General features: G+C 40.6%; 1 protein-coding gene across 3 annotated transcripts in view; it reads left to right on the top strand.

The window, feature by feature from the left end:
• The window catches only part of rnf216 (ring finger protein 216), a 32608-nt gene extending 11217 nt beyond the window's left edge, over positions 1-21391 (top strand). For all 3 annotated transcript variants that reach the window (XM_023294761.3, XM_055005412.1, XM_023294762.3), the window contains exons 11-17: positions 91-228; positions 2371-2519; positions 4163-4241; positions 13876-13973; positions 17247-17469; positions 20036-20105; positions 20476-21391. In XM_023294761.3, coding sequence (XP_023150529.2) covers positions 91-228; positions 2371-2519; positions 4163-4241; positions 13876-13973; positions 17247-17469; positions 20036-20105; positions 20476-20870 — 1152 coding nt within the window. In that variant the 3' untranslated portion in view covers positions 20871-21391. The remainder of the gene's footprint in view (positions 1-90; positions 229-2370; positions 2520-4162; positions 4242-13875; positions 13974-17246; positions 17470-20035; positions 20106-20475) is intronic.
• Positions 21392-21761: the final 370 nt, after the last annotated feature.

Genomic DNA, 21761 nt, shown 5'->3' with positions numbered 1-21761 from the left:
CTCTCATAATCCCTTTTAAATACCATGAGGTACAGTTTTATGAAAAGATTAAACATGGCGTACATGAAATATGTCTGGTTCTTTCTCCAGGATGGTCAGCTGATTGAGTGTGGCTGCTGCTACGGGGAATTTGCGTTTGAGAAGATGACGCAGTGTTCAGATGGTCACCTATTCTGTAAAGAGTGCCTGGTCAAATATGCTCAGGAGGCAGTGTTTGGCTCTGGAAAGGTACGGACAGACAGGCAGCGTTTTCCTCACACTGGAATAGGATTCAGATGCTAATGTTGCCTGGCAACTTCAATGACTGTGTCCTTCTGAGCTCACGGAAAGCTGCACAATGTGATGTGCAGTAAAATACATCTGAATAATGCCATTATTTGTTCGAACATCAGCTAGAAAGGAGCTTTAAGTTAAACTTCTAAAAAGTATCATGCTTGTGGTTTTATGTGATGAGTAATTGTCTGCACATTCTATGCACTTTAATTTATTATGAATACATAAATTTTATTTAATTATTTGCAGAGAGATTTACATACTTCACTAACATGAAAAGAATCACATTTGTTATTTTGCAACACTGTGAATTGGCTAAAACTATGTCAAGTACAGAAATTTGCATTAAAGCAGCAGTGTAGGGCTTTAACTGCGTTATGGCTCTTGCTGTTAGAAATATAAAATACACAGAGTTTCCAGGATTGATGGCACACCTGCTCAATCTAATGTAGTCTAGCCTTGTAATACATCCTGTTTCTGGTACAGTTACACTGTTATATGATGAAAGATGTGTCAGCTGAGCTCATATGCATCACTGTTGTGTGTGTATTTCTGTAGATGAAGCTAAATCCACACTAATGCATAACCATCTCCATCCAGACAAGACATTTAGCCTCATTTCACAAATATAGCAGGGACAACAAAGTCAACAGTGCCTGTAATTCATTAGCCATGTTGAATCAACCACTGTTTATCAAGCCATATGTCTTTGTTTTCTTCTGGGAAAAGGAGCATGACAGATCAGGGAAGGACTGGTAGTAACCATTACAACCCAATCAAAAAGGGAACACAGGTGTCAGGTTTTAGTTTCTGCCCAGCTCGACTAAAACACAACCCCAGAGTTTTCAAACTAAAATGGAGTCAGCACTGTTTCAAAACTCTCCGCTGTAGATGTCCTGGAAGTAGTGAATAGTGTGGACACTAGTGGAAGAAGAAGTTCCAACTTAGAACTGATTCCAAACATTTAGAAAGTTATTATCTTGATTCTGCTCATCAGCTCTTTGACAAAGTTCACTCACAATAGAAATAAATAAATAAATGCACGGTGTACTGCAGTTGCCTGTGTCTATCTACCTCTATCCATCTGCAGCGTTAGTCATGCAAACAGAATACCTGCATGTCCTGTTACTCCTCATGCATTTGTCTTAATAAATCAATCAGTCAGAGTTTATTTCTGTAGCCCTTTACAACAGCCTAAAGGGTGACCAAAGTGCTTCTTCACAGTGAAAACAAGAATAACTTAAAAACAATCCAGTCACTTAAAACAGAGACAACAGTAAGATATACAATAAAACAATAAAATAAACAGCAATAAAACAGCACTAAAAATCGTGATCCTACCATTATACTCTGTTACTCTCATCAGCTGTAGCTGAGTTGTATGATCAGCAGGTGAAGAGCTCAAGCTGTGTGATTGTCTCATAACAATCACTTTAGGTGCTACGAAACACTTTACAGGGACAGGATTGGCTGTTATTAAAGTAGCTGGAGACAGCTGTTGCTACAGGAACTAATATTTTATCTAGCTCTGTGTTTCTGCTCACATTTGTCCGTGATAAGTAGCGTTTCACACAACTCTGTCGCAAAGAGAGCAGGAGGACTTGTTTAAAAAATTACATCAACAGGGACATTTTATTACATTTTAGCAACATGCTGTCAATTCTCTGACACATTCACTTATTAAAAGTAGTAATACCACAGCGTAAAAGTCCTGCATTTAAAATTTGACTTAATCTATCTAGTTATAATCAGGAAAATGTACTATGGTATTTAAAATAAAAGTACTCAATGTAGGTGAATGTCACCTAAGATTGTAAACTCTAGTACAGTACATTATGTCACTAACTTATTATTACTCATGCATTCATGAGAATCAAAATCGAAAATCAACGTATAATTACTCAGCAGAGTCAGAATCATGAAATTAAAAACAATATCCAACCCTCGATGCTATGCATAAACATAGCAGAAGTCATGCATTTACAATGAAAGCGTATTAGTGTGGATGTAGTCTGTGTGCTGGCAGTCAGTTGAAGGTGGCTGCGAACAAACATTTGCATTTGCTCATGTGAGTCACTGTGTGTGTTCATGTTGCAGTTGGAGCTGAGCTGCATGGAGGGGGGCTGCCCGTGCTCCTACCCCGTGTGTGAACTGGAGAAGGTCCTACCAGAGAATATACTTTGTAAATATTATGAGAGGCAGGCGGAGGAGGCAGTCGCTGCCACCTGTGCTGATGAACTAGTGAGGTGAGACTTTGTGTGTGCATTTATGTGTGTCTGGGTATCACAACTGTCTACTTGTGATTTAGCTGGATTAAGCTTTGTAATATGCCTTGAAATGGATTCTCTTTACATAATGCAGTTGTGGCTCAAGTTGATTTCCAGTAATTGCAAAAAAAATATAAAAAATGACATTGCGCTGAGCACAAGCGTGTGTTATGCATGTTTACGTTATGCACGAATACCAAATCTCGTGACCTGAATATGTAGCGAGCGGCGGGAATTGATGGGACTCGGAAACACCCCCACAATTTAGTCAACTGTTTTTGTATCATTTCCGACGGATCAGTACCGATAAGTCCGCAGTGGTGGATTTGTAGTAGGATCGCACGTGTTGTCATAGGTACAGTGGTGCCGTGCCGCTATCTCGCAATGCTACATAATTCTTTAACAAGTATGTTTATCCAGACTATAAGCTGCCACAATCTAATGAGGTGGTTCTTGTGTCATTTCTGACCTTCCCTGAAAATTTCATCCAAATCTGTTATTCCATTTTTGAGTAATGTTGCACACAGACACAGACAGACAGACAGACAGACAGACAGACAGACAGACAGACAGACAGACAGACAGACAGACAGACAGACAGACAGACAGACAGACAGACAGACGCCGATCATCACATAACTCCGCTGTGTTCCTTGATGCATTAATAATGGAAAAAATCTAGTTGCAGGCCTAATCTTTTATTGCTAACAGCAAACACTTCTCCTCTTGTACTTGGAACATAATATTCTAGCTATCTAATTAGATAGCAAATTTTAAGGAATAATCAATGAATTACCATTGTTCATTTACCCAGTAAGAATGTGTTAACCCATAGGACAGAGGACTTGCATGTCAAGAAATACATTGTAGATACACTACTAGGTAGAGCCTCTTAAGGCTTAAGGTATGTAGAGGGCTTTACTGTTTGATGAGATGGAAGACTGCTGCTTGTTTGTTGTATTTAATACTGTAGTGACCAGAGAAGGAGGTCTCTCAGATTACAGGCAGTTCATGTTGACAAACAGAGGTTGTGGGAACAAAGGGCCACCATGACAAAGTCTTCTATGGTGGTTCAGGGCCTCCAGCCAAAGCTTTCATTTCAAAGATGTTTTGTAGAATACCAGGACAGCATTTCTTTAGCCAAGTGGCAGCTGAGTCTACTAACAGTGTTTTGTGTTTGTGGATAAAAGTGGTTTTATCAGCATGGGAAAAATTTCCACCGTTAATTAATTTTAGCAGTGAATCATCACTGATCAACAATGTGGCTGCTTAGAAAACAGTTTGCATTCCTACTTCTGGCTGTTTCTGTAGCTTCATTTGCAAGCCTCCCTGGATCCATGTAGTGCGTGTACGTTTTAGTCACCCAGTTACTGAATGTTAATTAGAGTCATTTAATGTTGAACGTCTGTGGCAATCTCAGTCAGTTTGAATTTAGTCTCCTCAGTGGGCTTTGGTGTTAGCCCTTGGTATAAAGGGAATCTGCTCACTCATCAGGGACCTGAATAATGGTTCTTTGTTTCCTCACAGCGAGATTCTTTTGTCTGACTTTCCTGTGTCTTATACAGCTGTATCATAAATTTCGTCTCACCTTCACTCCTTAATTCTGCTTCCTCTCTTCGCAGATGTCCATTTTGCAATTTCCCAGCCTTGTTGGACAAGGACATGTCTCTGTTCAGCTGCCCCAACCCTCGGTGCCGCAAGGTCAGTCCTGCTCTCTATTTATTTAGCGCATTCTGGGGAAAGAATGCTTTTGTGTTCCCACTGTTTTGTTTGTTCTCACTCAAACATAGATTTAGACATAGATAACATGTTACACCATATATTCATCCTCTGATGATGTCACATGTGACTAAACCTTACTGTGCAACAAGTAAATCAGATCTTAATTTGAATTCAAGACCAGGAAACATGAATATTTCAATGCATCGTGACAGAAAAACATCCTAAATCGTGTCAGTGCAGCTTGGACACGAGGCCGATGGATCGAAGTGAGAGAGGACAGATTGAGAGCAGTTTTTAGAGATGATGAACAATTACATCTGGCGAGGTCGTCACCTCTGTCTCCCTCTCTGTTTATTCCTGGCCCTCCTCCCACTGTCTGAGGAATGCAGGGGGAGGTGATGCTCTTTGTCTGCTAAAGCTGTCACAAGGTCTCCAGTCAAAAACCTGGAAACACACACAAACTCTCATCTAGTCTTCTTGTTACTACATAAGCACAAACTTCTGCACTTGCAAATGTCTCACACGCGCTTCTTCACATGCCACACTTATCTCTACGTTCTCCAAAAGGGAGGAAGAAGATGGGATTGTGTCCCAAAGTCGCAAATATGTGCATTTGCTTCTTGGCACCTTTGTCTAAGTGTAACCAAATAGTCTTGGATTGTTTTAATTGGAATGAAATTGCAACATGAGGCTATGTCTTTGTGCTTAATTGTAAAAAATGTCTACATTTTTACAACATGTTGAGCCCATATTTTAAAATTTTGCAGAAATACATTGCCAGTTTATCAGTTTGTTGATTTGCAGGAACTTAATTACTATTTTCAAACAAAAATGCTAAAGATTTCAGCTTCTTAAGTGTAAGAATTTGCTTTCCTTTCTCCGTTTTATATCCCTGTAACTTGAATATCTTAATATTGTTAAATTGTCATGCCAACAAACTGTTTCAAAACACCACATTTAGTGCTGGGTTTGGATTTTTGTCGATTTTCTGACGTTTCAGATATTTCACATGAATCAGTAATGAAAATAATTTTTAGCTCTGTATTAAACTCACCTACATACATTTTAATTCTGCAGCCTTGCTTGCAGTATTATAGGTTGCTTCTGCCTCCATTTAGGTCCTCCAGCTTTTTTCCACACAGTAGTCAAAGTTGTGGCATCTATATTCTTACACCTGTTTCTTTGCAGTAACCTTTATAATCCTTTAATAAGAACTGGCTCCTGAAATGGTCCCTATTGTTGCAGTAATGTTCTTGTTTTTATTGTAAAATATCATTCACAGGAAATGTAGCAATTTAAACCCATGCAGAGTTTTAGACTGCACTCATTTAGGAACATTTTGCAACCATTTTTGGAAATAGTGCTACTAAATTTCATTATTAGGATCACCAAAGCAACTTGTGAATATTCCCTCTATTTATTTTAACAGTACAGCACTTGAGCAAACATACTTAGTTACATTCCACAACATGTGGCGTTTTCTTTAAGTTTTGGCTACAAATACTTGCACATGGTTTTAAGTGGTGCTCCTGAAATTTCCCAGTGGGAGCACCAGTGTTACTAGTGGAAAAGTTTAATGTGGAGATGCTTTAATTCTGTCCATGAGCCTGTAGGTGGAGCCAGAGCTTCACCAGTGACTGCCCTGCAAATACAGCTGCACCCTATTACATGCTTATCTACACCTAAAGACGCAAAGTTCAGACAAGCTACAGATAATTTTCAGTTTATTCTCTTCTATTACTCATCTGCAGTGCAGTATCCAAGAACCACTGATTTAAGCCAACTATTAGTAGCCAATATGTGTAAGCTGTTTTACTCTCAGAGCAATGTCTGTTGAATACTTTGAAGTTTGAAAGGGAACTGGTTGTGCTGTTTTTTTGTCATTGATGCAAAAGGGTGCTTCCCTTTTAATGTGTGTAAGAATCAGTCAGTGTTTTTCCACTCACATACCAAGGTTATTGTTGGAAGCCAGTTTGAAAGATGTAGTCTGATTCTGGAGACATATTGTTCATGTTTTGCTACTTTTTTACTCTCACTCCCACAGCTAAGTGCAGCCACCTCATTGCACCTTATTATCATTCTGCTATGTAGGAAACGCTTTTGCTATTTTGTATTTAGTATTTCTTTATTTGCCTAGTTTTAGTGAATGCTATGTAGCCCTTCACAGTGCAAGTGGTCAAATTTGGCAACTTCCGCACACATTAAATATGGCCGCCTCTTAGTGAGGTAGAGAAGCATGTGGTTTCCACCCACCCAGCCAGCGAAGATCACTCTACGTTACAGCACACTACATCGTGACATTTGACCAATCAGCAGAGGCCTGGAACGTATCAAACTTTCTCTTTTCTCTGAAGTTCGAAAAAGAGGAAGTTGCGGCTCGGTCCTCTTCCAAATATGCGGTTGAAACGTCAAAACTAACCATGGTTAGTTGACAAAACTCACACATTTTATGGTTGAGTAGTTGTGCTAAGTGATGATATGTACATTTCTCAGAATGTTTTTTTTTTTTTTTTTTTTTTTTACCACAGATGGGCAAGGAACCATATATGGTAACTTCATTGATGTTGAATTTCAACATGAAGGTTAAAAATTTTAAAAATTGTCACAGAAGTACAAAGTCTTCCCTGTCCAATTATTATTTATTAGAATTATTTAGGAATGTATCAATATTTAGAATATTTTCCGTGAAAGTAAACTTATTCCATCTTAAAATGGCTAATTCTGGCTAACTAAATGGCTAACAGTTAATGGCTAACTAAAATGGGTAACTCTGCACAGTTGCCTCCTCTAGAATGTGCCTCTTTCTCCACCTACCCCTCAGCAGTTTACTGCAGCACAAGCATACCAGCTCACCCACATTTCTGCTCAAATTCAAAACTATATATTACTCTACACTACGCAATGATAAGCTGTAGTAACGGAGAAATTGCGCCTTCCATGTTCGAACCTGAAGCTAAATTTGAAGAACAAAAAGGGGGAAATGCTCAGCCATGGTGCTGACTCCGTATTTCACTCATGATTTGTCGTCCAGCATAAAAATCACCATATGTACACTATCATTTAAAAGTTTGGGGTCACCCAGACAATTTCATGTTTTCCATGAAAAATCGAACTTTTATTCATGTGCTAACATAATTGCAGAACGGTTGTCTAATCATCAATTAGCCTTTCAACAGCATTAGCTAACACAATGTAGCATTAGAACACAGGAGTGATGGTTGCTGGAAATATTCCTCTGTACCCCGATGTAGATATTCCATTAAAAATCTGCCGTTTCCAGCTAGAATAGTCATTTACCACATTAACAACGCCTAGACTGGATTTCTGATTTATTTAATGTAACGATAGTGGATGTACATGTTCACAAGGTAAAAAACTTGATTTTCACTGCAAAAGGTGTTTAAACAGCTTGCTAGCGTGGTTTGAGCAGTTTTAATACTGTAGGATGAAGATTCATCCCCACTGAATCTAATTATTATCATTATTTTTTAACATAATTACATATCAAGAAAGAATTACTCTTATTTTTATTATATATATTATTAGAAATCACTGCAGTTTATATGCAGTTTGTGAAATGATGTCATTCATAGACCTCTGCTTAAATACAGTTGTTTTTTGTGTGCAGCCATGGTAACCCTGAATATGTAACCCTGATATATGTTTTTCCTAGTTCCCATCAGCACAGTTGAAGACAGTTGTTGTACAGTTGGCCCCACAGCCCGCTCAGTCTAAGACCAGGGAGGGGCTTCATTATGTAACTGACACACTTCTGGAAGCCCACCTACCTCCTTCCATACTGTCGTCTCATTGGCCGCCACGCTGTCCACTCCCCTCATACTGGTTTCCTACTGGTTGGACACACTTCCTCCTACATTTCAAATGTGGTTCAGATCATGTTTGACCCAGATTCTCCTCCCTTTTCTTTTTCCTGTCTCTTGCCTCTCTCTCGGCTGTGTCTGACTTACACACATGTGCACACCAGTGGATGTTAATGTATTCCACATGTGGCAATGTGGAGATTTGTTCCTGGCCTGCTCATGATCATTTCATAAAAAAGCAGAGGAATGTGAAATGTAGGCCACCAGAAGGCTATCACTGTGTACGAGCTACAGTTTGAGTGAATCTGTGCTGGTCTAGTTGGCCTCTCTTCAATTGTCACATCTGCTGCAAATTTCATGAATTCTCCCAAACATGCATCTTCAATCCCAGAACATCAGGCCGTGTATTGTCATGTTAGGTATAAATCTCTTCCTCCCTGCCTTGTGATGTGCACTCAGGTTTGACTGCAGCAAAAAGCCACCTCCCCACCCAAAAAAAAAAAAAAAAGCACACTTGTGCACTCAGTTGATGCAAGCCCCCCAATCAGAAGCTCTGCAAGCAGCCCACACTGCCTTATAAGGGCTGCTGCAGCTACATGACGAGGAAGAGATAGAAAACGAGAACGATCCAGAGGAGCAGAAAATTTTACATGGGGTAGCATGAGGTTTTGGCAGGGTAGTGTGTGGGGGTCCCCTGATAAAAATGCAATTCTAGTTCAGTGGCTAAATTGATTCATTAGAGCTCCACAAACATGCATGGGACATAGTTGCTATCACATGTTGTTGATGCATACTTCCCCAATTTTCCTAAATTGGGGAAGTATTATTACTAGCTAATAATGGACAATATGAATAAAAAGACCAGTGTTCATACAGAAAACTGCACAGCTCATACCGTCTCTGCCTGAACCACGAGATCACCTCTGAGTACATCTTTTCTTACAGCTTGCTGGGTAGCAAAATGGTTGACAAACATATCTAAATGAATCCTCTTAATACTGAGAATAGCTCTGTTTCTCAGAGGGTCACTGGGAATATTTCTGACATAGCAAAAAGAAAAAAATGAACAGCTCAGTGGGGAAGCTTCTTTTTCCTGCTTAAAGTAGTTTTAATTGATTTTAATGAGGCTGCATTCATGCATCATCTATGAATTTGATTTATCTAAAAAAGAAGAGAAAAGGAAGTGACAAATAGGATTATCTAATAGTGCGTTGATGTTCAGCTGACTAGAATCTCTTCATAACTATCTTTTAGTTTAATCATAATTACTGATAAAGCAAAGCAACTGCAGAGTTTTTCCTACAAATATGATTTTTGGCACCCACCAAAGAGGTCTTAGGCAGAGTTTGGTGAACTGGGTTTCATTTACTCATGCATAATAAACATTTTTGTTTATTAAGTTGTCAGAAATAACAAGAAAATAAATAGATTTCTTTCAAATTGCCTTTTCTTAGTGCAGACAGATTAGTGCTTACTGTCATGCATGTTTAGCAATTCCCAGCCAGGAAAAACCATGAATTTGAACATGCATCATTAAATCTTTAGAAAAATCTAATCACAAATATATAGACATTAGCTTTTTACATTTTATTTTAATGTGTGTATGTTGCTGCACTGTAATTAATATAGCCAGTAAATAAAAACATACCATGGGGTCCTACAGTAAGATTTATCCATCTCTCTGTCTTCATCTGTCTTTTCTATTATTCCCTGTCTGCTCATTTCATCCTCTCTCCCCTCTGTGGTCTGTATCTCTTGCTTGCTCTCTTTTCCTTTCCAATTTTTCTCTACTTTTGCTAAAAAAAAGCTGGAAACAGGACAACTTCTGAAATTCATCTGCATACCAGGCAAGCTTCTGCTACAGTAGTTCAGGTGTGTAAGGGTGTATCCTGTAATATTACGTTGTGAAGTTTTAAGTAGCACTGAAACAAGGATCAGTAAGGAGTTAACACACATTTGGACTCAATCTCATGGCTGATATATTTCCCAGTTGACAGTCAAGGAAGCAGTCTGCTTTTGTTCAGACTTTGGGCTGTTTTTTTTTGGAACAGTCAGTAAAGTTTTGCTAGTCAAGCAATCAGTGGATCTCCTAGCACTATCTGGCAGTGCTCTTTTAAGGTTACAGTCCTCATAATGGCAACCAAAAATCTAAAAGTAGGTTTGTTCACACTGTAACAAAACCTCCAGCTCTTTGATTAATCTTTCATTAATGGCAAAATGCTCCTCCATATTACATCTTGTGATGAAAATGAAAGGGGACGCACATGACCCTGGAACACAAAAGATGCTTTCAACAAATGCTTTTTATAGAGAATGTTCTAATGACGGTGAACAAATATAAGTTCCCATTTCTCAAGAAATTCTGCAGTATGTCCACCCATGGTCCACCCAAAAATGGTAATAGTAGTCGAGTTATATGCACCATTTATAGGTACGTGTATATATAAAAATATATGTTAGATTACATAACAAGTTGGGAGACAACTGAATAAATAAAACACAGACAACAGAACAGAAAAGCTAAATACAGTATAATAAACAACATAATATCAAGCATGTCTGGAAGGAAACCATTTTCTCCCTACCCAAATTGCCATCCCCATCCCACCAGTCGAGCATACTGCACTGTCACCTAGGTTTTGGCTCATGTATATGTCAAATATCATTTAAGTTATGTTCCTTGGTGTTGGGAATGGCTCCCAGATTTCTGCATAAGTGTCTATATTCCCATTTATTCTGTATATGAATCTCTCATAAGATGCAGTTTCTGCCAGGACAGTGAGCCATTCAGAATAGGCAGGACTGCAGTCCACCCTCCAATGCCTCAGTATGACCCTCTTAGCTGTAGTGAGGGCAACCTTTATCCACTGCGCTTTCTTCCTGTCCATCCTTTCGTTTACTTTTAGGCTGTTCAGGAGGCAAAGAGCAAAAGTAAAATCAACGCCTGTACCCTCACTGCTACTGATCTTCACTATGACCCTCTGGCTGTAGGTAGCTCGGCTCAGACAGACATAGAACATGTGCTCGTAGATTTTAAACATTCTCATATCCACAACCATCATCTGGGGTGGCTGATCAGCTTGTCCAGGTGGCACTGACCACCCTGTTAAAACTGGGCATGCAGCGGAAGAGAGGCAAGATATGAATGAAAATGGAGATGGGATGGGTGGGAGGAAGAGGGCTTGTCAGAAAGGAGTGCAGAGAGTGGAGATGAAGCAAGTTAGAACATGGTGCAGGAATGCAAAACGACCTGTCAGCTGTCTGTATGCTCTCAGCGGCTCAAATTTCTTTATACTCGTGCAGAACACCATGACGTGTTATAACTGCACCAAGAATTGTGGGTCAGAATGGCCAGAAAGACTTGCTTGCTTGCAAATACCAGTATCTGACCAGATGTTCTAAGATACCCTGGTATTTTTGGCAGACTATATTTGACATACTAAATATTCTTTGGCCTATGTTGGTAGTATTGATACTGGAACGCAACTAAACTTTGAGTCGCTCACCTGGCTGCCATTCGGTCATCAAAAAACTATGTGTCTGTGCGACCTTTGTCACATTTCCGCCATGCTCGGCTTTATTCAAAAGAAACATCCAGGGGTGGGACAGACACACCAGGTACAAAGTTTGACTCTGACGTCAGCGGCTGTATTTTTAGCCAGGCTATAAGAACTCAGGTGTGTTCCTGCTTTCAAACAGGTTCCAGACAGTCATGCACACCAACAGTCTCTCCTTACGCTGGCATCTTTCTTCCTGGTCTCTATGTTACCACTAGAGGGGGTCATTCCCCACATTTTCACTCTGTCCTTTTCCATCTTTGTGTGATCTGCCATTTCCTGACACCTCAGCCTGAATCTGCACACCTTTGGTCTTCTTTTCCGTTGTTTTAGCTGAAGTCACAGCCCAGACAGAGTACTCTCCTCACCCTTTAATCTTGTCAGACACACTCACAAACGTCTCGACTACGTTTCATGCATCTCTCTGCTTGGACACTCCCTTATAAATTCTAAACTGCTAAATAGTTGGAATGCTTTTGATCTACTTTCCATGTGTTTCATTTAATTTCTTCTGGCTTGACTCTACTAAACTGGATTGCAGTTTTGCCTCTAAGGTCTTAATGTGCCTTCAGAGAGTACAAATGCCAGCAGAAACTCTGGCTTCTCCACCCTCTGGATGACCTTGCACACACACAGCTGTCTGGGTGAATATTGTGAGAGCGGCTCTATGGAAGCCGAAATACAGAAACAACAGCTGCCACGCACAGTGATTGAAGCGTACGGATGGAGGCCACAGGACGAAAGGATGTGTTTTTGACTAATGCAGGCTTTTCAGTAAGGTTAGAGGTTGCCGTGGGGATATGGATCATGCCATGCTGCATCAGCTGTCATATGCCTTGCTCTTCAATATTAGATGAGTGGTTCAAATATTTATGGAGATTCTTGGGTAAGGGTGAGCAAGGAAGGCAGCCTCAAGCAAGTGTGTGATGTGTGTGTGTGTGTGTGTGTGTGTGATGTGTGTGTGTGTGTGTGTGTGTGTGTGGTGTGTGTGTGTGTGTGTGTGTGTGTGTGTGTGTGTGTGTGTGTGTGTGTGTGTGTGTGTGTGTGTGTGTGTGTGTGTGTGTGTGTGTGTGTGTGTATGTGTGTGTGTGTGTGTGTGTGTGTGTGTGTGTGTGTGAGAGAGAGATGTGTGTGCGATGATGCTGTCTGCCCCACATGTCCTTTAGCTAAACATCTTGGGCCGACAAGATGAGGGAGGATGGAGTTGTTTCTAGGCAACTAACAGTCAGCGGCAGGCGTTCTCGCTGCACTCACACACATTTGCAGGGAGCGCCACACCTAACTGTTTGTGCAAGTCTGAGTCCCTGCAGTGGCAGCACCAGCCGCATATAGAGCAGACACTGGAGGAATAGTACTCTGACTGCAGCACTCATCAGCAGTAATTGGAAAAATGTTAGAGGAGGGGGATGGATGGAAGGAAATGTGGATGAATGGAAGGAAGGAAGGAAGGAAGGAAATGTCAATGATGGATGGATGGATGGATGGATGGATGGATGGATGGATGGATGGATGGAAGGAAGGAAGGAAGGAAGGAAATGTGGATGAAGGAAGGAAGGAAAGAATGATGGATGGAAGGAAGGAAGGAAATGTCAATGAAGGAAGGGTGGAATTGTGGATGGATGGATGGATGGATGGATAGATGGAATTAAATATGGATGGATGATGGATGGATGATGGATGGATGGATGGATGGAAGGAAATGTGGATGAATGGAAGGAAGGAAGGAAATGTCAATGATGGATGGATGAATGGATGGATGGAAATGTAGATGATGGATGGATGAAAATGTGGATGGATGGGTGGAAGGAAGGAAGGAAGGAAGAAAATGTGGATGAAGGAAGGAAAGAAAGATGGATGGAAGGAAGGAAGGAAATGTGGATGGATGGATGATGGATGGAGGAAGGAAGGAAGGAAGGAAGAAGGAAAGAAATGTGGATGATGGATGGATGGATGGATGGATGGATGGAAATGTAGATGGATGGATGGATATGTGGAAGGAAGGAAGGAAATGTCAATGAAGGATGGATGGATGGATGGATGGATGGATGGATGGAAATGTGGGATAATCTTGATCAGGGGTCGTATTGCTGTACCTAATCTTGATATTTGATGGTATATTGAGAAACTTTCTTGCTCTGACCAGATGCTAATGAAATAATTTACTCTTTAGCCTTCTTCTTTTTTCTTTCTTCTGCCATATCCCTCATCTTATCCCATCTTGTCTTTCTTTTTTAGGAGAGCTGTAGAAAGTGCCACGTCCAGTGGAAGCAGCATGTGGGGAAGACCTGTGAGCAGGTCCTGGAGAGGGATGAGATCCGGATGAGGGTGCTCTTGTAAGTGGGCCACAGAAACCCTTCGTTATCCCAACACTTAGCCATACCTGCTAATGAGCACATGCAGGACTCCTTACTACTCCTGACTCATTTCCATGCCTTTTGGTGCTAAATAATAACATTTAAACATAACATTTTTGCCAGTTTCCATATATGTAGGTAATTTCTTAACACATTATTTAAATGGCTGTGAGCAGAAATAAAATTGTAGATAAATGTTTTGCACATTCACCCTGTTCTTCATAGGGATAATCTGAGGCTTAAAGGTAGTCAAAAGAAGCTTTTTTGGCTATATTATAGATAGATAGATAGATAGATAGATAGATAGATAGATAGATAGATAGATAGATAGATAGATAGATAGATAGATAGATAGATAGATAGATAGATAGATAGATAGATAGATAGATAGATAGATAGATAGATAGATAGTTTATTAATCCCAAGGGAAATTAAAGTCATGCTTTGATCACCCTCTTTGCCATAAATGCAAAGCATACTGTTGGCTGATTTATTGTGCCGTGCTGTTTACCACAAATTGACCATTTACTTGTTGTGGGTGGCACAGTGGGATCGATGTGCATGCAGAGATTCATGCAGTGTAGAGGAGGAATGTTCAACCCAGCTTGTTTTTTGAAGCTTCAATTTACAAATGAAAAACACCTCACATGCAGACTGTTGGTAAACACAACAATTTCTCAGTATTCCCCTCATGTTTCACATGCATGGGTAAATGCTACAGTTTACCAGTGTTGTGTAAATGCTTTGTATGCATTGGTAGAAACTATAGTTTACTGATGTTCCCTAAAGGTCTCAGAGTATCCACTTATTTATGCAGCACAGGCTGTTGTGGGATCCAAAATTAGTTTGAAAATAATGGAGAAAAAAAAAAGGCGTTCTGATGTTCAAGGGAAACCAGTTGATTTTATCTACATGAGCACACATGCACAGACCTTCTAAATGTAAGGTGGGCTTGTGTAACCACTTGACTAATTTCAGATTTTAATTTTTTTTTTACCAAACTGTTAATGCTCTGGAGCCCTGACATACAGATTATTGGTAATACAGGAGGTCCTCGGTTTACGACGTCCTCGACTTATGTTGTTTCGCCGTTACGTCGGAACTGATTACGGGGCGATCTTCAGTTTAACGTACGACGTTTTGTTGTTACGTCGGAACTGGTTCAGTGGAACTAGCTGGTGAGCAGTGCGGATGAATACTCTATGTACGGTAGTCACACCGTGCTATAAGATGGCTTTGTTTACATTTGCCACCACACTGGATTGTGCTACATTCGCTAACTTCATTATGGCTCCCAAGTGTAAGTCAGACTCTTGTTGTGTTTCAGTGTGAGCTATTGACTGTTTGTCGTTACTGTAGTTGTACATGTAAACTGATTGATATGGTGATGCATGTAACGACTTTGTTTACATTTTCACCAGTATTTTCCTACCAAGTTGTGTTTTAGTGTGAGCTAAGGACTGTTTTCATTACTGTAATTGTACAAATATGTAAACTGATTGATATCGTGATGCACGTAACGGATTTGTTCACATTTTCACCGGAGTTCCAACGTATAGCGAAAATCAACTTAGGTCACACCGTAGGAACGGAACTCCGACGTAAGTCGAGGACCCCCTGTAATGGAAATTTATTAGACACTTAAGTTATTTTTTGATTGTCTTATTAAACCCTAAAAAAGCACCAGTCCTAAATATGTAAAAGCATAATGGAAATTTGTACCATCAAGCAGTTCAGAGTGAGGTGGTGTTCCATCCTCCACTAGTTCATCCTGTGCTATTTTAACTCCTTACTGTATTGACTGTTACATCATTATTTTTAATTTTTCTGATCAAGAAGACACGAGTAACAGTTCCACAGTTCTATTGCAAAGTGTCATTTTAAAGTAAAAATCACGAAAGTATTGTTTTTCTCATGTATATTTGGTCTCTTGGTGCACATTTGGTCCCAGTCCCTGTCTGTTTCTCAGGTTTCACATCTGGCTCTCCTCTCGCCAGAAAGGATGCTCCATAAACCACTTTATTTTCCCGGACAAGAGTCCAGGAAGTGGAGAGGCCGTCTGCTTCCTGTTGCACAGCAGGCTTAGAGACAGTACTTCCTGTTTTGAGATGGTCACGTATCGTCTTACTTCCTGGTGCTGAGAGAGACAGGAAGTGGCCAGGCAGACAGATCAGTGGGTCAGGGTTTGATGATTCTAACAGGACAGAACTAAAGGAATAAAAACAGTAACAACAGGCCACTCCAGGCGTCAGGGGTTTGGTTTTGTATTTTCTGAAATAAACAGGTACTGGTTGTTCTTAAAATCAGGGGCGTTTTACAGAACAGACCTCAAGAAATTTATGATGAGCATCAGTGGATTCCTAAATATCGCCTTGTTGACAATATAGATGCATTTAAAGGCATGATGTTCAATCTCATTAGGTCTGTGTCTAGTGAAAAAGAGTTTTTAATAGTGCAGAGCTGAGTGGACTGTCACCTAAATGTCAAATCGTCCAACATTTAATCACCTTACATTAACAGTTTAACAGTATATAATTTACTTTGATGTAAAAATAAAAGCTCACAGTTTCACTATTTTAAAAATGCAAGTGCCACAGTAAGAACTACTTACAGCAAAACTCAGTACACCTTTCATTCATCGATGCTGGACCCATTTGATTTAAACAGATTTATCTTGGTCTTATCTGACTAAAGAATATGCTTCCACTATACAGCAGGTTTCTTGTCATGTTGTTTTCCAAAGTTTAAAATATTGGAATTTGGTACCAAAGAGAAGGGTTTTTCAAAGCAAAAAAACCCCCTTTGAAATATTTAACTGTATGTGTAGTGGATATAGAATAAATTACAAAGAAAAGAGACCTCTTTTGAGCTGCACCTATATATATGAAAGCACAGAAGATGTTTGATCTGTTGGTGTGAGAATTTGAAGGGTAAAGATGTAAAAATGCTCCTCTCATCGTTTGGTTGTTTAAAGCTCTTGTGTAAGTGTGTCAGTCCTTGTGTAACGTGATATGCAGCCTTTTATTATCATTCATTTTGTTGTTATTGACTGGATCATGGGTTAGCATCCCCTAGTTTAAAACACCTACTTTACATTTACATGTCATCAAAACCGATTTGTGATACAGTTGAAGCTCAGTACAGTCAGTGTAACTGGATTATCTAAATACCTCTCTGTTTGTTGATTTTTTCACCACTCCTGCTTCCATTTTGGCGATATTCTGGACCTCTGTTTGTTCCTGTGTGCTGCAGTGAGGAGCGGATGACGGCGGCTCGTGTGAGGAAGTGTGTGAAGTGTGGGACGGGCCTGGTCAAATCGGAGGGCTGCAACCGGATGTCGTGCCGCTGCGGCAGCTTCATGTGCTACCTCTGCCGAGAGCCCATCACCGGCTACAACCACTTCTGCCAGCACGCCCGCTCCCCTGGCGCTCCCTGCCGGCACTGCCGCAAGTGTTCCCTCTGGACCGACCCCACGGTGCGTCCCTGTGTGGCTACAGTATTTTTGTCATATCTTTTTTGCAGGTGCTCCCCTCTTGGAAGATCGCAAGAAACTTTTTTTTCTTCTCTTGCATTAATTACTAATTGTGTTAACTGTAGCTTGAAGGCAGTTGTCTTTCTGAGCCCTCTGAACCACAAACTGTTTCTGGGAATCTCTTGGTGCTGTTATATGTTTCCTCACTGTGGCCTCATTTATCACTTTACACTTCATGATGTTGCCCACTGCAATATGAAGTCCCTTACCTCTGTGGAAACGGCACAACGTTGGCTAAAAGCAGAGAGAACGCCAAAATTTCTTTCATGCAATATGCTATATAATGCCATTAAAATAACATGAAAAGCACTGAGAGAGCGCAATACTCCAACAAAACTGCTCAGTCATTGCATGATTTCTGATGGATAAGTCTAGGGCTGGTCCAAATAGTAATTTCTGACCTCCGGATATTCGGACCCAATAAATGTCCCCAGGAGTGGGTAGGAGGAGGAGGAGGAGGTGTTCATCATCAGAGTCCAACAGCATTAGCATGTTAGCATGGATATCTCTGTCTTTGGCATTTTGTCTTCTGTCTACAAACATTTTTCCAAGTCCCCACAAGTGTTTCCAATACTGGGAAAAAGTAACGGCTCTTATGAAATAAATTGAACTTTAATTTTTACAACTTCTGCAAACTCAGTGTTTTTCACACCACTCAGCACATCAACTCTAGAGAGATATTTTACCACGCTGAATGTACATTAACTCCCAACAACTTGCTGACAACTTTTTTTGACAGACGTTTTTGAGTCATGCTGCATTTCTATATATATTTTATTCACAGTAATGTGGGTAAACATCCTGCAAATGAAACATCACTGGATTATGATCATGTGACTGTTGGTCACGGCGGAGTTAGTCAGGGCTTCTTAGTTGTGCTGTGAATTTTTTTTTTGTTTGATGACTTTATTTTTGGTTATGATGAAATGTCACAGTTTTAAGCTTAGATCTGATACAATGCACATGATTAGTTAGTAGTCTGTTTCAAAGTTGAAAATGTGACAGTTTCTTCTGTTTTTTTCAATTTCTGACCGATAGATTGTCCTCATCATGTCTTTTCAAATCTGCTTAAAGAATGTCAGTGTTACAGTAACGGACTTGTTTCTTTGTTGCGAAGCGTCTGATCCTTCATCCCTTTTTACATTTAGTCTGTAGTTGGTTACAATAACAAGATCTTTCAGCAATCATTTGCATTCACTAACTCCCCCTGCACCTGACACTGACTGTCTGGCTGCCAGTGGTGACCGAAGCTCAGAATCACTGGCAAATAAACGCAGCAACAGGTTCTAAAGCAGTTAATGAGCTGGAGCAGTTTCAGAATCTCCACAAAAGCACCACAGCTGGCAAAGAGAGAGTCATTAGGCAAACACAAAAGAAGGATGAATACTGAGACCGCTAAAGAGTTGGTAAAACTGGTCAGCTGCCTTCTTAGATAGATAGATAGATAGATACTTTATTAATCCTGAGGGAAATTCAAGATTTCCTCTGATCATTTAAAGGTTTTCTTTGTCAGGAATGAAGGTGAAAGAACTTAACTGTTCTGAATAGCTGAGTTTGGCTAATTATACTATGACTAGTGAAGATTTTTATTCGAGATACACTACCAGTCAAAAGTTTGGACACACCTTCTCATTTGATGAGTTTTATTTATTTGTATTATTTTCTACATTGTAGATTAATACTGAAGATTAACACTTTTTTGTTTACAACATAGTTCCATATTTGTTCTTTTATAGTTTTGATGTCTTCAGTATTAATCTACAATGTGGAAAATAATTAAATGAGAACCGTTGAATGAGAAGGTGTGTCCAAACTTTTGACTGGTCATGTATTTGAAACACAATTCTGAACAGGCAAACGACAGTCCGAGATGTCTGTGATTCAGTTTGGACTAGTCTGAATAACAGCTGAAAAATCTGAATCAAATCAAAATCATATCCGAAAAATCATTTTGACTATTCTGAACTTTAGTGATGATGCTGCTCTTGCAAAAGCAGTGGTTAGTTTGTGGAGAATGAGAGCTTCTTTCATCAGAGACTGGTGGTCAAAATTTGCTAAAATGTTTACTTCAGGCTGCTCTGACATGGCAGTAAATTAATAGTAAGTTATTAGTAACAAAGCTAAAGAACCAGTATGACATATTCGTCCCCTTCACTCGTCAACTAGTTCCACGTAACGAGTTCCAACGTAACGATGAAACATCGTAGGTCGAGGACGTCGTAAACCGAGGACCCCCTGTTGTTGTCATTGTGTAGCACAGAGTAGTTTTACACTGAGCAGTCATAGGTGAGCTGGTGTGCTCAAGCTGCAGTCTATGAAGTTCTAAATCTAATGTAGAATGACTGACAAAAGTAGTAGCTGCTGTTGGATTGCTTTATATTGTATTCCTGTGTTGTACTGCTGAATGTGTTTTCTGTTCTGCCGTCACATTACGTTTCCTTCTGTAGCTACCAGGAGTCTCTCCACTCTGTCATCAAATAACAACTTCTCTGTGTCTGTGTTTCTGCAGCAAGATGACGAGCGAATCATTCAGGAGATCCAGAAGGAAGGCGAAGCAGAGCTGAGCAAGAAGTGTGCAGGTCAGTAACCAGAAGATTCGAGCTACTTTTAAAACCGAAACTGTCTTTTTTCTTGGAACTGTTGTTTGTCTCTCAGTGTCTCGTTCATCATCTCCCCCCCATATTTTTGGCTGTTGTAGAAATAGTGAATTATGTCCCTGGCAGGAAAATGCAGCACTGCAGCAACATCACTCTTCCTCTGTGCTGTTTCCTCTTTTAACCATTATTTATTCAGACGAGCTGGCAGCAGTCGCGGCACAGTTTCCTGTGTTTGCTTGAGTGTGTTTGTGTAAAGTATGGAGGACACACTGTAACACTTTGACCTGCAAAAAAATGAACATTATAAAAGACTGTTCATTATTATCTTTCCTTTTTCTTCTTCTTCTCTCAGATAATTCAGGGAAGAGGGTGGGCCCACCCCCGGAACCTATGACAGACGCCAAGCGGCCGCGTGTGGGCCCGCCCCCAGAAAACCCTCCCAATCTGAACCCCCCGGCCCCTCCTCACCCGCAGGCGGTGCAGGCCCCGCTGTTTGTTCCTCCACGTGCTCGCTACCCACCGGCGCCGCCCCAGGGCAGGTACCACAGGTATCACCCGGTCATCATACCCCGGCTGCCCCCGGCACCCTACGTGCCCCCTCTGCAGCACCTCCCCCCCCCAAACAATAACAACGACAACAACCACCACCACCACAACCCTCCGTTCGACCCTCACCACCACAACATGAACATGATGGACCTGCCCATGCACTACGGACCGCCACACCGCTACTACAGACGCTTCTAACACACCTGCTCTGATCAGTGTGTGAGTCGTAGTGCCATCTCTTCATCCATACATGTTCGATCACTACAATTCTTCATGTCAACGCGGTTTTCCAGATTTTTTTTTCTCTTTAAATCAGTGTGCATTACCTTTTTCCTTTGATTCTCTCCATCTTTCTTCATGTCCGCCACTCAACATGTCTTTTCTGTTCAGCTAATAATAACACACATGAAAATGGTAAGTGCATTTGTAGAGAAACACACACATTTGAACACTTTGCCTTCTCCTGCTGAACTTGGGACTTCAGTAATGAGGTGGATCCCGATGTTACGATACCTTTTTCACCCTCTCTCTGTTTATAATGAGGCTGAACTGATGGACAGTTAAGAATCTTGAGACAGTTTATTTCTGCTTTATACAGATATTTTTGAGTACATAATAAAAAAAAGAATTGTTAGCATTCCTTTCTGTATTTTTTGTGTAACATGTTTGAGACCACACAGTTTTAATAAAAAAATAAAAATAATGGAAACTTCGGTTCACATTGCCTCAAAATTCTGCTTCATACAAGCTTACAAATGCCAAGCAAGGAGCCACTTTTCTCCTCACCAGGTTTCTACATGTTTCTCTCAGTCCCCCCTCCCTCGTCTCCTGCAGGAAAATGGGCTGACTCATGATAACTGAGCCTCCAGGCTATGAACCAATCCCATGACAGAGGGGGTGCCGTCCACCAATCATGGCGTCGCGACAGCTGGGCTTTGTGATGTTACTGAGAGAGGGGACTTCTTTGTTCAGCCGAGTGTGCTGCGAGTGTGACAAATCACACACACAGTCACACACTCTTGTTTCTGTACACAGATCATGTAAAGAAGCACAGCGAACCTCCGTTTTAGCCCCGGGGGTCCTAATGGT

The sequence above is a fragment of the Amphiprion ocellaris genome, chromosome 19, assembly GCF_022539595.1.
Source record: "Amphiprion ocellaris isolate individual 3 ecotype Okinawa chromosome 19, ASM2253959v1, whole genome shotgun sequence".
NCBI classification, from domain to species: domain Eukaryota; kingdom Metazoa; phylum Chordata; class Actinopteri; family Pomacentridae; genus Amphiprion; species Amphiprion ocellaris.
The sequence above is the reverse complement of the archived record's forward strand: the minus strand, read 5'-3'. Positions and strand labels throughout refer to the sequence as shown.